Source organism: Fukomys damarensis, unplaced genomic scaffold (genome assembly GCF_012274545.1).
Source record: "Fukomys damarensis isolate Sample0158 unplaced genomic scaffold, DMR_v1.0_HiC HiC_scaffold_23, whole genome shotgun sequence".
NCBI classification, from domain to species: domain Eukaryota; kingdom Metazoa; phylum Chordata; class Mammalia; order Rodentia; family Bathyergidae; genus Fukomys; species Fukomys damarensis.
In genome coordinates this window covers 47,309,548-47,325,701 of record NW_022900935.1, presented here as the reverse complement: position 1 = coordinate 47,325,701, position 16,154 = coordinate 47,309,548, and the positions used below count along the sequence as shown (strand labels likewise).

Here is a 16,154-nt window from a genome sequence, read left to right as displayed (position 1 = left end):
CAGGGCCAGCTCCCCGCTCCTCATCCGCTGCCCGGGACCTTCGCCAGGGGGGCCCAGCCCACCTGAAGGTGGGAGTCCGCACCCAGCTTTCGGTCCTTCTGGGCTCAGGCTCTGGGCGTCCTTTCTAGGTCCAAATCTTTGATCTCCCGCGCCCCCGCTCCTCTCACCCGCCGGGTGTCAGACTCCAGCCAAGTTCCTGGCCCTCTCTGCCTGCGCGTGCCCTGTCCCTGCGGGTCCCGCGCTCGGATGCCCGCTCCAGATACTCACTTGGTAGCGGTGTCTGCCCCTATCCTGGGCTCGGTCCAGCCACTGTCCTAGCCTGGGACGCCGAGCTCTGGAGGACTGTTGGGTGGAGGAGGTGGGTTGTTCCCAAGACCCGGCAGAGGATCTCGCAGATCCGGGAGAACGGGGAACCCGCGGAAGGACGGAGGGGAGTGTCAGCTGCTGGGGAGCCGGACCAGATCTCAGACCTGGCGTCCTGTGTAGATGCTCTCAGAATGACAGAGGGAGGGAGAGGGCCCATTTCAGGCTATGTACGCGGTTGGAAAAGGGGGATGACGGGTGGGATGACACCTGAAGCGAGTCGGGGGTAGGAACAGTGAAGGTATGCTTGGAGCGAAAGTTACGGGGCGAGGTTGTTCCCAAGTCTCTTCCTCTCTGACCCTTGAATTACAGAGACTGGGTGGGGGGCGAAGAGGAGGAGGGATCACGGATAAGAATGCACCTTCCCCATCTCCACCCAGAGCCAACTCCAAAATATGTATAGGCTGCGAGTTTCAACCTCACCTTTTTGGCTAGCTTCACCTCAGAGCAGGGCGAGGTTTGCAGTCTGGCCACAGCAAAGGCAAGAAAAACCCCTCGAGATTCCCGCCAGAGGTCTATGAACCCACCTGGCCGGAGCCTGTAAGGGTTTGGGGAGTCCCACACAGGTTGAAGTAAGGGCTACAGGTTAATTTCCAGGTCATGACCCTTGGTTAAAAGTTTCAGGGCTGTAGGCAATGGCCTCCCCCTGACATATACAGGGAAGGATTGTCAACCCAAAACCTGTGCTCGTCTATAGTCCTATAGCTTACTGAGGACCTGGGAAGAGCACTCAGTCTCTGGGCCTCAGTTTCTCCATTTGTGAAAAGAGGCTGAATTTAGTATGTGACCCAACCCAAGTGCGGTACAATATGTGATGTCTGTTTCCCAAGGATTTCAGACTTGAAGGAGGTCTTGTGGTCTCAGCAGGAAGATATAATGGGTAGGGTACAAATGGTTTGATCCTGCCACTTGCTAGCTGTATGCTCTTGGACAAGTCACTTAACTGCTCTGTCTCTCAGTTGGTGCCTATTTCATAAGAAGACTAAGTAATATGTAAATCATTTAGAACAGTGTCTAGCACAGAGTAAATGCTCAATTAGTGCCAGCAATTATTGTGGTTGTTATTATTATTAAGGAAACCAGGTCAGTACCTCAGTGTCCCAGAAGGCGGTGGAGGTTTCTGAGCTGGAATGGAAAGGGGAAGGACATCTGGGACACTCGCTCATTTCCACAGTTCTTTTGTTTGCTTGGGTTTTATGGTTGGAGATAGGAGCGAAGGTCAGATGGTGCAGGAGGAGAGGAGAGGGGTTCCAGAAGGTCTGGACCACTCTGCTGGTGTTTTGGTAGGGAAGGAGGTTCTTGGCAGTACACACAGTGCTAGAACGAGTTGGGGGCTGTGGCAAGGGGCAGTCTTAGAAATGAGAAGGGAGATGGTGAGTTGGACCTGGATTAGGGTTGAGAGGCCACCTCTTATAGGTCAGGAGCCCAGCTGGGCAGAGCTGGCAAAGGACACTGAAGCCACCACTGCCTCAGTCTGGGGAATAGGACAAACGCTCAGAGAAAAAGCTAAGATTAGGGCCTCATGTTGTTCGGTGTTTGGTCCCAGAAGATGGACAGGATTCCATCAAAGGCTCTCACTGAGGAAACCCTCTCGTGACTCAGTCAGATCAGGGTATCTTGCTTCCCATCAGAATTCCTTCTCTGGAAGGAATCTGCTATCAGTCATGCTCACTTTAGTGGGAATGTGAGGCAATATATTTTTCCCTTTGCCAGGTAATTTGCATTTGAAGTTTCATTTCTTATTCTAACCCCCCCTTTTTTTTCAGATGGGGAATCTCCACCCCCAAAGTACAATGAATCAGCAGCAGTGGCTTCTGCTTCTTTTGTAGGAGCCTGGAGCCTAATTCTCCTGATTGATGATGATGGTAACATAATACTGTACATAGCATAGATGTGTACAAGTCACTTTCTCGTACAGTCCCCTCTCTGAATGAACCTCAGAACCATTTCTGTGGTGTGAAGGATGAGTGTGGATGGTTCCCAAAGAAAACCGAGGCTCAGCAAAGTCTAGTGAGTGACCTAATGTCACACCTGAATTAATGGATGAAAACCAGGTTCTGCCTTAGGTCTGTGATCCATGCCCCTCAGGGAACAGAATCAGAATAACTACTGTGGGACACCATCCCCCAGAGGAGCAGCTGCTGCAGAGGGGCTACAAAGGCCAGGCTCCCTCCTCACCTGCTTAATTCTTTCAGACCATAGGCCACAGAGGGAGAGATCACAACACTCATCTCCGTCCTCAGCAGTGAGACAGAATGTACTGAGCCCTGCTACACTGTCGGGCAGGCTCTCTGAGGATGGCATGATGACACTGGGACAAGAAGTTATTAGAACCCACCTGCCACCAAGAGCAAGGCAGCACTGAGTACTTAGTATATACCTGATACCCTATCAGGCTCTATCATTCTTTGTCTCAATTAAGCCTCGCACCCATCTCTAAGGTGGGTATTAACATCACCCAAAGCTCAGCAAGGTTAAAATATGCACCCAAAGTCAAACGGGCAGCAAGAGGCAAAGCCAAGATTCAACACTAGAAGTCAAAGGCCTGTGTATTCATAAACTTCTCTGTACTGTCCCTAGACAGGAAAGAAACTCTGAGAGCCCACCCATCAGCCTGGCAGTCTCCACACTGGGCTGTTGAGCTGTCATCAGTGTGGTTCTGCTGAAGAAACAAATTGTAACCTTTATGTTCTCCAAAGTAGCATTACATACAATGCGATGCATTCATTTTAAGCATACAGTTTGAGAGTAACAACTTTGTGGTGACCACAGGGATCCACCAGCCTAGCATTTTTATTTATGTCTTTATTTATTGGTACCAGGGATCAAACTCAGGATCTTGTGCTTGTGAGGCAGGTGGTGGAGCCACTGAGCTAAATCTCCTTCTCCTCCTGTGCTTCTTTGTGATCAACCCTTCCTCACCATCCCCCAGACAACCTCACTTCTCTATTCGTTTTGTCTGTTATAGAAATTTGTGTAAATGCAAGCATATGGAATATAGATTTTCATGCCCAGGATCTTTTGCTCAACTTAAAATTTTTTGAGACTCATCCATAATGTCGCATGTATCAATCACTGCCTCTTTATTCTTGAGTAGTATTCCATTACATTAATCTATCACAAATTGTTTGTTCATTTCTCAGTTGATGGTCATTTGGCATACTTCTAGTTTTAGGCAATTCCCAGGAAAGCTGGTGCAAACATCCATTTACATCTGTCTTGTGGACATTTTTTTGGATAACTGGATGAATTGTTGGATCTTATGGTAGGTACCTGTTTAACATATGACAAATGGCTAGTAAAAAAAAAAAGCTTAGTTTCCCAAAGTGGTCATGTCATTTTACAAAGTACTGTGTGAAAGTTTCACTCGTTCCACATGCTCATGAAATGTCATCAGTGTTTTTGTTTGTTTTATTATTATTATTTTTATTTTTTTTGGTACTGGGGATCAAACTTGGGACCTTGCACTTGCAAATGTTTATTTTGCTTTTATATTGAAGACTGAGCCTTGTTCATGTCAGGCAAATACACAACCAAAGAGCTACATCCCACACGCTTCACTGTTGGTTTTAATTGAAGCCATTTTAGTGGGTATGTATTGGTGTCTCATTGTGCTTTTAACTTGTATTGTCCTATTGATGAATAGTGTGTTGGACATTTTTTGTGTGTGCATATTGGCCCTTTGAATATTTTTACTGGATCATTTGTCTTGTTATTAATGAATTATAACTATTCTTTATATATTTTGGATACAAGTTTTCCTTTTGTCAGAAAGTATTGGCAATATTTTTATCCCTGTCCATGGCTTGTCATTTCATTTTCTTCCTGGTGTCTTACAAAGAACAAAGGTTTTTGAGCTGTCATCAGTGTGGTTCTGCTGAAGAAACAAATTGTAACCTTTATGTTCTCCAAAGTAGCATTACATACAATGCGATGCATTCATTTTAAGCATACAGTTTGAGAGTAACAACTTTGTGGTGACCACAGGGATCCACCAGCCTAGCATTTTTATTTATGTCTTTATTTATTGGTACCAGGGATCAAACTCAGGATCTTGTGCTTGTGAGGCAGGTGGTGGAGCCACTGAGCTAAATCTCCTTCTCCTCCTGTGCTTCTTTGTGATCAACCCTTCCTCACCATCCCCCAGACAACCTCACTTCTCTATTCGTTTTGTCTGTTATAGAAATTTGTGTAAATGCAAGCATATGGAATATAGATTTTCATGCCCAGGATCTTTTGCTCAACTTAAAATTTTTTGAGACTCATCCATAATGTCGCATGTATCAATCACTGCCTCTTTATTCTTGAGTAGTATTCCATTACATTAATCTATCACAAATTGTTTGTTCATTTCTCAGTTGATGGTCATTTGGCATACTTCTAGTTTTAGGCAATTCCCAGGAAAGCTGGTGCAAACATCCATTTACATCTGTCTTGTGGACATTTTTTTGGATAACTGGATGAATTGTTGGATCTTATGGTAGGTACCTGTTTAACATATGACAAATGGCTAGTAAAAAAAAAAAGCTTAGTTTCCCAAAGTGGTCATGTCATTTTACAAAGTACTGTGTGAAAGTTTCACTCGTTCCACATGCTCATGAAATGTCATCAGTGTTTTTGTTTGTTTTATTATTATTATTTTTATTTTTTTTGGTACTGGGGATCAAACTTGGGACCTTGCACTTGCAAATGTTTATTTTGCTTTTATATTGAAGACTGAGCCTTGTTCATGTCAGGCAAATACACAACCAAAGAGCTACATCCCACACGCTTCACTGTTGGTTTTAATTGAAGCCATTTTAGTGGGTATGTATTGGTGTCTCATTGTGCTTTTAACTTGTATTGTCCTATTGATGAATAGTGTGTTGGACATTTTTTGTGTGTGCATATTGGCCCTTTGAATATTTTTACTGGATCATTTGTCTTGTTATTAATGAATTATAACTATTCTTTATATATTTTGGATACAAGTTTTCCTTTTGTCAGAAAGTATTGGCAATATTTTTATCCCTGTCCATGGCTTGTCATTTCATTTTCTTCCTGGTGTCTTACAAAGAACAAAGGTTTTTAATTGTGATGCAGTTCAATGTATCTGTCAACTTTTTACTATATAAATTGTATTTTTTTTTTGGTGTCCTATCCAAGAGATCTGTGCCCACCCAAAAGTTTCAAAGGTTTCGTTCTATGTTTACTTCTAGAAGCTCCATAATTTTGCTTTTGCACTTGAGTCTATGATATACTTGAGTTAATTGTGTATGGTGTGAGGTAAGGGTCAAGATATATTGCTTTCCATTTGGATATCTACTTGTTCTAGCACCATTTATTGAAAAGATGATCCTTTCTCCATTGTCTTCTTTATTACAAATCAGTTGATCCAATATGCAAGGTGTATTCTTGGAACTTCTCTGTGTTGTTCTTAACCTGTATGCTTATCTTTGTGCCAACATCACATAGTTATGATTACTGTAGCTTTATAGTAAGTCTAGAAAACAAGTATCCTAAGTTCTCTCTTTGTCCTTTTTCAAATTTATTTTGGGTGTTTAGGTCCTTTTTGTGTTTACATAAATTTTAGTGTCATTTTGTCATTATCTATATGAAAGCCTGTTGGATTTTGATTGAGATTGCATTGAATCTATAAACCAACTTAGGGAAGATTAATATTATATTAAATGAATAATAAACTTTTTGTAAATAGGGAAGGGAGGAGGGGGTGAAGGGAGGGCAGGAGTATGGGGAAAAAATGAGAACCAAGACCTGTCTTGCCAGTATGTTTCAAAAATTATATCTAAGTGCTTTATGTATTTGGATAACATCACTTTTATACATTTTTTCAGAAGAAATTGAATTAGGACCTGAGTAAAACAAGCTAAGAAAAAAAAAAAAGTAAGGGTAAAAGAAATTTACAGCTTTGGAATGGCAGGTGAAAAGCCAAAGCTCTCTGATAAGAATCATTGTGTTTTGGGCAGGAATTTAGTCCACTTGTCCCTGGCTGAGCTGTAACCCCTGAGGACTTGGGCCCCAGAGTTAGGCTCAGGGTGAGCCAGCCCCCTCAGTGGTTGGTGCTTGCGTTTATGTGACTGAGAAGGGAAGGTAGGAGGGGAAAGAAGCAGGGCAGGCACGGAGTTGCCTGAGAAAGAGAAATCTCAGTGTCACTGCGGTTATGACTCAGGTAGAAGCTGGACTCTGGAGGAGGTGGGACAGGTTGTCTATGAGATGACCCTGCCCTGGTATCAGCCTCAGCCAACGTCCTACTTTAGTAAGGAGCACTGGGTTTGGAGCCATGCAGATTAAAGTACCAGTCTTCAATATATTCACCAGTAAAATGGGCTAATGTTTATTTTGTTACGAAGGCTAAATAAATATATACAGAGGGCCTGGGCATGTAGTTCAAAAGTGCTAGAATGGGACCAGGGGTATAGCTCAGTGGTGCCGCTACCTGCCTCGAAAGCACAAGGTCCTGAGCTCAATCCCCGCACCAAAAAGAAAAAAAAAAGTGCTAGAGCACTTTCCTAGCATATGCAAGGTCTTGTGTTCAATCATCAGCACTCAAAGAAAAGCATATGAAAGTTCTGAATCTGGCTGTGGTGGCACATGCCTATTAACCCAGGCAGGAGGGTCACAAGTTCAAGCCCAGCCTGGGCAATTTAGCAACTTAGCAAGATTTTGTCTCAAAAATTAAAATGGGCTGGTGATGTAGATCCATGCGAATCCCCAGTATCTTCCCCAAGTCCTCAAAAAAGTATGTACTGACAATATTGAAATGTTATTGATACATAAAGAAGCCCAAAGGGAGCCGGGCATGGTGGCACATGCCTGTAATCCCAGCACTCGGGAGGCTGAGGCAGGAGGATCACTGTGAGTTCGAGACCAGCCTGGGCTACGTAGCGAGTTCCAGGTCAGTCTCAACTATATAGTGAGACCCTGTCTCAAAAAACAACAACAACAAAAAAAAAAGCCCAAAGGGCTTGCTGCCATATAGTGGTACCAAACAGTTCAACAATGGTACTAAAGCTCTGTAGCTTTTGAGCTTTCTGGAGTTTGGAGTTATAATGGAGTATCACTCCGTGTTACCATGAGAGCTTGTGCAAGATGAATTGTATTTTATTTATTTTATTTTGGGGGGACAGGGTCTCGTTATGTAGTCAGAATGGCCTTGAACTCACTATATATCCCGGAATGACCTCATACTCTCATGACTATCTTCCTACCTCATCCACCCAAGCACTGGGATTACGGGTATGCCACCACATCTGGCTGCAATCTGAATTTTAAACAAAGACTTAGACAGATTTCTTGGCTTGTCCTCACTGAATATCAAAGGGAAACTCTGGCTACCTGAGCACAGCTCATCTCTCAGAATAGAGGTGCAGAGGGAACTGGCCTGGCTCTCTCAGACCCCAAGGTGCACAGGAAGACTTGAGATCTGAGAGTCTAGGGCCAGATGTTCCCTGATCTGGTACTGGGGTGAGCACCTGCCTATGATCAGTCTGTGGGGTGGAGCGGCATGACAGCAGAGCCTTGCTGTTCCAAAGCCTGAACTCAGGAAGGTTTGTGGGAGGCTTGGGTAGGGCCCTCTTCTCTACCTCACATTAGGCATCGGAGGGGTTTGTGTAGCAGTTTGTCTGAGGGGAGGGGTTGGACCAGGAAGAGTTGACCTCAGGGGATGAGAGACCACAGCTTCTGCCAAGGAGCTTACAGACTACTAATAGAAACTGTGTGCAGCCCTGAAGTGGAAGAACGAAGTGCCAACCACGTACACGTGGTGGTACCATATCTATGCAAATAGGAAAAGACAAAGAGTGAGCTCGGGCTGGCAACCAAGGAGTGCTTCCTGGATGAAGTAAATAAACATCACCACATGGAAGCTGCGTGTAGCCTCAGGATCGCCTTTCCCATTCCCCACATCTGTGTGAGGCATTAAAAAGGAAGTGGCTGTAAAAGCTTCCAGGGGATTCACGATCAGTATATGACATCTCAGAAAGAGTTCATGGAAAGGAGAGAGGCACAGAGATTGGGCTGAGTTAGAAGCAGCAGAAGGACAAGCAGGGGCCCTCTGCTACAGTCCTAGCAGTGGTTCTGGGCCAGGGTGGTTCCAGGTAGGAAGTTGTTCTGGTTCTGCTTGGGAGGGCCTGTTCTGTTCCCAAGGGAGTTTCTTCTGACTTCATTCCCCTCCGTGTTGTCCTGGACCACCTCCAGAAATTTTCAGGGGCTGCTCCTTGATCAGGCCAGAAGATTCCTGATCTCCCTGGAGCTATGGAAAGTGTGGAGGGCTGGGAGCCATCCCTGGGACCTACAGGAAGACAAGTGGCATCTGCAGCATGAGATATCTCTGCCTAGAGCCCCTCCCAACAGGTGGCCTGTCCTCAGCCCCAGTGAGCATGCACAGGTATTCTCCAGGGACCTGGCTCCTCTCACCCTGATGACCCCACGTGCCCATGGGAAGAGGGTGGCCAGAGCTCAGGGAGCATTCAAGAGTCTCATTAGTTGGTCAGCTCCCCATGATTAAATAGCTTGGCTGAAGCCACCCAGCTCAGAGCCAGGATCCCATGGTTGGATGGAGCTGCAGGAAGGGGTAGTGTTACTCCCCACTGGAAGGGACAATCTTGGTGACTACTTCTTTTCCCGCGGTGCTCACTCTGTGCTGCTGAAACTGCTTCCCCCAAGAGGGGGATTCTGTGCACCCAAGAAGTTGGGAAGCTCATTTTCATCATCACCAACCACACTGCCCCCGCATGCTTCTCCTTTCACGATCCTTCCCTTTGATCTTCCCCCTACCTAACAAAGTAGTTCTCTTTACTGTGAATAGGCAGGCCACTTTTGGAAGCCTTATTTCTGACTTTCGGTTTAAAAGAGCCTGAGTTTCAGATCAGGGAAAAGCAGCCTTTTTAACTTCTCCCTTCTTGAGGTCCCATTCTTCGGCTGCCCAGGGGACTTTCTCTTAAAAGGCTTCTTTCTCTTAAAACCCACCTGCCCTGTGTTCCAATCAGCATAGACATTTGGCATTGGCAATGGCTTATTTTGTTTCCCTGAAGTGTTCTGTTGAGATTGAAAGCAGTAACTGACTGAAAGCGATCAGGAAACCCGTGGCATGCCCCAGCCCTATCGTTAAGTCACTTTGGACAATAAATCTTACGTAAACTTCCAGGGCACAAGACAAGTCGAAGCTGAAATCTGCCCACATGGCAAACTTCTTGTCCTCTTGCTCTATTCCATCCCCAGCAATCTCTGAGATACCTCCCAGGAGCCATCAAGGTGAAACCCCTGGACCAGGTGATCTCGATAGGTCTCTCCAGCTCGCAAATGTAATCCATATTTGCACCTAGTCATTTAACTGGAGGGGATGCTTATTTTCTGGTCTTACAGGGGTGGGGGTATCCCTCTCCACACAACTGACTTTGGGAGCCCCTCCATGGTCACTGTGCCACCTGAGCTATGCATGTCAGGAACAAAGACTTCCTCTCCTGGCTTCAGTCTGAGCCTGAGCAGAGATGGAGTGGGGCACGCGTGAGGGAGGGAGGGGGAAGCATTTCCTCCACAGATGTTGAGCCAGTCGAGCTCTAAATCTGGACATTGTTGAGATGCAGAGTTTGCAGGCTGCTTGGCTGCCCGCTGCCCACTCAGCTTGGAGTGGCGTCTCCCTGATGCCATCCTCAGCGGGCAGCCTGGAGAAACAGGAAGTGGAGCTGTTCCCAGAGAGACAAAGCCCACATCTGGCCCAGACTCTTTTTTTTTCTCAGAGCAGGGACTGGGTGGGGGATGTACCCACTCTGGGGTGGACTCGATGGGGAGGTGGTAGACAGATCTAGTCCTTAGGGTGGGATCGTTGGACCCTGAGGCTCAGAGCTGGGCAAGAAAGCAAGGCCTGGTCTGGGAAGGGGACAGTGAAGCCAGGTGGGGAAGTAGTGAGTGGCCTTGTCTGTGGGTGGACCTGGCACGAAGTTGATGCTCAGTGAATACAAGCATAAGTGAATGAGCAAGTGATGGAGTGGTGGAAGAAGTGGAAATACAAGTAGGAAGCAATTGTTGGCCAGGGTGTACAGTAAGGGTATCTTCATGGGGGTGTGGAGACACCAAATCCTATAAAGAAGAGAGGGGTCCAAAGGCAGCGGGGGGGATTGCCGCCCAACAGGGTAAACGTGGGCTTCCCTCTGCCTGAGAAGGGGAGGGGAGGCAAGCTGAGGGCTCCGCTTTCTGAAGGACTGGCCAGTGTCGTGGTGCCTTTCCTGGCTGGGTAGGAGCTGCCCTCACTGAACTGCCCCCTGCTGGGGAGGGGTCGAGTGTGGAGAGCGTGGGAGGCTTGGTGATGTGAGTGTGTAGGGGCTTAGTGAGGGCCAGAAGACGTGGGCTCGGAGGCTGGGGATGAAAGCACAAAGGAAGCACTGACCATGGAAACGGCCCTGCAGCGGAAGCCTGTTATCAGGAGCATCTAATGAGGCTTTGCCGGGCTGAGGCCAAGGCCCCAGGCAGCATGAGGCTTTCCTGGTTCCCAGGCAGCTGCACGCGGTTGGCATGGGCCCTGGTGCCAGGCACAGCTCATGGTCCTGCTAGCCAGGTGTCCAGCCTCGCTGGCATTACCTGGTGCCCTGAGAACCATCTGCCTTGTCCTGTATAACTGCAGGCCGTCCTGTAGTGGCCTCTGCTGGACCCATCTGACTCTCTGGAACAGAAACAAGGGTGGGGCAGGCCTGGAAGAACAGCCTGAGCACTACTGGTGCACCTGCCTGGCCTTCTCCAGGTAGCCTGGAGTGTTCCCCAGAACTTCCTGCCTCTGCCCCAAACCGAGCCTCTTACTACAGGTGGGATGAGACCAGCCAAGGTCAGGCAGTGCTGGGAGTTTGGCCTCTGGTCATTCCTTAGGGAGCCAAGCTGGTTCAAAATTTTCTTTTCTTCACCCTCCTTGGGGCCTGACTTCAACCACATCCCCTCCCAAATGGGAGCTGCCCCTTCCTCCTCCTCTTCCTCCTCTTCCTCCTCTCCTTTCTCTTCTTCTCCTTCTCCTCTTCCTTCTCCTTCTCCGTCTTCTTTTTTCTCTTCTTTGAGACAGGGTCTCAGTGTGTATTCCAAAATGACCTTGATTTCACTATGTAACCTGGGCTGACCTTGAACTGTCAGTAATCCTCCTGCCTGGCCCTACTAAGTGGTGGGATTACAGGTATGTACCACCACACCTGACTTCTGATTGTGAGCTTCTTCTTGAAGGCAGAACTCTGTCCTTGTGCCCAGCACAGTACTTAAAATGCAGTAGGTGTTAATGAGGACATTGGTCTGTAGCTTACTATGTGCTGACACTGTTCTAAGAGCTTTGCAGACACTTAACTCATTTAATCGTCTCAACACCTTGCTACTATTTGCATCTGACAGATGAGGTGCCCAGAGATAAAATGTCTTGCCCACTAAGTAAGCAGCCCAGCTAGCAAGAGGTGGAGGTGGGACCTGAACCCAGGCAGGCTGGCTCCCATCATGCTCTCTCACAGCCAATGTGTATTTGTAAGGTGGAGCAGACTCAGGAGGTTATATCCCTGAGGTCACCTCTGAGTTAAAGACCTAGAGCCAACCCGCTTAGCCAGAACGGCCTTGAGTACACGAGGTCCTGGGGTCCCCACATTCCAGCAGGTGGTACATGATTGTAGAGGGGTGAGCTACATTTCCTGTAGGGGTTGGGAGGCCCTTGGGTCCCGCTGCCAGCAACAGAGCAGTCTCCAGGGAGGCTTTTCTCAGGGCCCGGGAGAACCTTCTGCCTCTTCCAAGGTTGCCCTCATGAGGCAGTTTTAGCCAAAACTATGAGTAGGAAGAACATGAAACGGGGAGGGGCAAGAAGGGCCAGAGTAGATAGAGATGTGAGGCTGGTCTACTGCTGGAGAGTACCTTTGGATTTTCTCATTTTAAGGGTAGAAGTGATTGGGGATGTCCTGAGGTCAAAGCCAGGAGGTATCTCATGGAGGTGAGAGGTCTGGTTTATCCCCAACCTGAGGATGGAGTGATGGTGCAGAACAGAGGGGCACAGCTGGGGGCAAGAAGGGAAAAGAAGGAAAGTGGAAAAGAGAGGCTGGGAGTCAGCCTGGGGGAGCTGGAAGAGGGTGGGAACTGGGAAGACCAGCGAGGCAGTCACAGGTGCAGCCTAATGGATGGGGTCCCAGGTGGTGCAGAAGCACTCGAATCAAGCAGAAGCCCCAAGATACTGCTGTCCCCTGCCCCTAGGACCAACTAACAAGCTCACAAATTGTGCACTCTCTGCTCTTTGGTCGAGAACGCAGACTACACGGCAGTATCCTCCTTAAAACCCCCGTTTTGCCTGATTCATAAGACTGATAAACTTGAACTTCATAATCAGGTGTCCTTCATACCACCATGGGGCTCAGCTGACAGATGAGTGATGGAAATTCCCCAGAGAGGCCTGGAGAGTGGGGTGCTTAGGTTTAGGCTGCCAGAGACAGATTTCTTCCAGAGGAAGAAAATGGAATGGGTCAGGGGCCAGGGATTTGGCTCAGTTGTTCCGCCACCTGCCTCACAAGCAAAAGGGCCCAAGTTCAATCCCTGTATCATTAAAAAAAAAAAAAAAGGAATGGGCTGGAACCTGCAATGTGCAGAATTCTTTTGGGACCCAGAAAGAACCTTCCCTAGCAGATGCCATAGAATTCATAGAATTCATGCATAGAATTCGCTAGCACTGTTCAAGGAAATCAGTTGTCATTTTTCTGAACATGATGTCATAGTCTTATTTCCTTAAAAAACTATGATCCAAAACTGAAAAATAGAAAACAAAAGGGAAACCCAGCCCTGGAAATTCCCACAGATTGTCTTCCTCAGACCCTTTGGGGGGACTTACCAGACAGTGCCAGGGAATCTTCTTTGAGAATAGCCCTAGACAGACCAGTGCCTAGCATGGCTTTAGTACTCTGTGTGGTTGGCTGCCTTTCCTGACCATTAATCACTACTAAGTGTCATTATTGCTAATAAAGTTAACCGACTTTATACTGAGCCATCAATCTCAGGGTCTGTTACATGAAATTTTAAATCAGGTACCTGTCATGAGTGGAAGGTTTTTTTGTTTTTTTTTAACTGAGCCTGGCTTACAAGTGCAGCCTAGGGAACTGTGGTCTCTGTAGTCTGCAAAGGGTTATAAGCAAGGACAGGGACCTCAGTTCAAGAAACCAACTACCAGCCCTTGCTGTGCAGTAGGCAGTTGTCTCAGGCAAGAACACAGCTAGAACTCAGGAGAATTCTAGGACCACTGCTCTAAACGTTTCCCAAATTCTACCTCCCATTCTCACCTCTGCCTCTCTCAACACATTTGATTCAATCCTTTCCTCTCTCTTTGGATCGGCTTCTTCTGTTTATCTTCTGTGTTGCAAGTCCAGCCACTCCAACTAAACAAGGGAGAGAAAGCAACTGCGTGCTCTCTTAATTCAAATGCTAAATTTCCAGAGAAAAGATTGAGTGGCTGCGTTCAGGTCATGTGATCATTATCGATCCATTCGACAGACTAGAGCAGCTACTCATGTGTTGTAAAATGGCCCACAGAGACCACATGATAGTCACAAAAATAGAGGAAACGGGTAGGCAGCAACAGTAATTTAAAGGGCTCAGAAATAGGCACAGAAAAAGTGGTGGATATACACATATATATCATAACACATAATAAATATATGATGTTATATAATATGAGATGAATATTTCTATACTGATAGACTAATTATAGCTATCATTTTTTATTTTATATGGAAAAAACCCAGAGAAATCACCTGCTGGGTTTTGTTTGTTTGTTTGTTTTTATTTTTGTTTTGTTTGATTTCTTTTTTCTTTCTTTTTTTTTGACATAAGGTCTCACTGTGTAGTCCAGGTTGGCCTTGATCTCACTATGTAGCCCAGCTGGCCTCAAACTCATGGCAATCCTCCCGCCTCAGCCTTCTGAGTACTGGAGCTATTATTCTTGAAATGGCATTTGAGACAGGCCTTGAAGCCTCGAAGGATGCTCAGTCCCACAGGCTAAATTTCCCATCACTCCCTGGTTGTTTCCTGTTTTTGTCAATCAACTTTTATAAGTAAGGTTTTGATTTCCTAAAACACAAAAATTAATTGTATGAGCAAAGTTGCCCCTCACACCAGCCCCTAGTGTGGGGAGGACACTTGAATGGGCCACATGGCTGCTGTCCTCTGCTCCTGATCCCTGAGCTGCCCTCCAGTCTGGACACCAGTTAAGGTAGGGCCTTCTCAACTGGAGCTGACCTCAGGTTCTGCTCCAGACTCACCAAGGGTCAAGCTCTGAGGGTTTTCTGCCAGGCTGCAGGGAGGGGTTTGGGTGTAGGCTTGGTGGACTGGAAATTTACCCATTTGCCCCCAGATTAATGATTAACCGGCCCCTGCCCTCACCCTGTCTAGCAGGGGAGCCCAGGGCCAGGCTGGGCCAGGAGGAGCCTGATAGCATCTGTCTCTGTTTGGAGGTTTTGGAGATATGCTCCACACTGGGTTGGCTGCACCTGATGGATTTGGAATCTACAGGGGCACCTGGGGCCCAGCCAGGACCCACACCCTCCAGTGAGGCTTCCTACTCTGCCAGACAGAGGATGTGGCATCCAGCCAAATGTCTTGGCAGGTGACTCCAAACAGAAGAGTAGTGTACTTGGCTCAGTTGGAAAGCCCTCTGGTAGCTCCGGGCTTACTCTGGCCAATAGCATATAAGCAGATATGGCAAGTGCCACACCTAAGCAGGAGCATTAGGAGCTGTTGTCTGGTTCCACCTTCGCTCTTTATCCTGGCTGTGAGACTGGCATATCGCAGAAAGGGGCTGCTTCCTTCAGCCTGCATCCTGGAATGGTATATGTTCCGTCCACACTGGGAGGCACCAGGGCAGGAGACAGCAAATGTCTCTAACTATGCTGCTTGTCACAGAGAGCTTCTGGGAGGAGAGAGAGGGCCCTGATTCAAGAGCCCACCCTATTTTTGGTTGTACCTGCACCCGTTGCTGCCCCCTCATAAAATCTCTGTGTCCTCTCTGGAAAAAGAGAGATTCTGCCTAACTAACTACAGAGGAAGGCATCTTGCAAGAGGAGAAAGGTTTGGGAAACTCCGGCTAGCAGGAAGCAAGCCAGCATGTCCTGGGTGCTGTGGTTTTTTTACCTTTCCTGTCATCATCATAGCAACCCTGAGAGGTAGGGTGGGTCGTTCTCTATACTTCACAGAGGAGAAAAGCCAGACTTCAAGGTTGTTCAGTTAGGAAGCAGTAGAGTGAGGCTCAGAATTTGCCATTCTGAGTCTGGAATCGATAGACTTTGGATATAGAACAAGAAAACTGGGTTTCACCTTCATCCTTTCTTCCGTCTTCCCTCCTACCCTCTTTTCCCCACCTGCTTCCTTCCCTTCCTTTTTTCTTCCTTTTCATTCTTCAAGCATCTATTTGTTCCAGCACCAAAGGGCCAGATGGCTGGAAATCTATCTGGGATTCAGAAAACAAGCTCAGTTGGCATGGGATTACTCGGACAGCAATATAATGCAAGGGAGAGAAGGCCATGGGAGCCCTTGGCTAGGTGTTTGCTCGGAGTCTACATCCCTTGTGCCTACCCTGTCTTAGGAAGGTTGCTGTCGTAGGAAACAACCAATACTCTGCCATGTTTCCTAAACTTCTTGAATTATAGCAGCTATCTAGGCAGATATACAGGTTCTCAGACCCTTTTCAGATCAATGGAATCCAAATTGCCAAGTGTGGACCCCGGGAATCTGTATTTTTATTAAGCATTCTGATTTTTTTTTTTTTTTTTTTTTTTTTTTTTTTTTTTTTTTTGGTTTTCTTTTCT

The 16,154-nt window shown here is 46.9% G+C and overlaps 1 protein-coding gene across 1 annotated transcript in view; it reads left to right on the top strand.

The window, feature by feature from the left end:
- Positions 1-4,775: 4,775 nt before the first annotated feature.
- The window catches only part of Wnt9b (Wnt family member 9B), an 18,483-nt gene continuing 7,104 nt past the window's right edge, over positions 4,776-16,154 (top strand). The window contains exon 1 of the mRNA XM_010637446.1: positions 4,776-4,843. Within this exon, the coding sequence (XP_010635748.1) occupies positions 4,824-4,843 (20 nt within the window). The 5' untranslated portion in view covers positions 4,776-4,823. The remainder of the gene's footprint in view (positions 4,844-16,154) is intronic.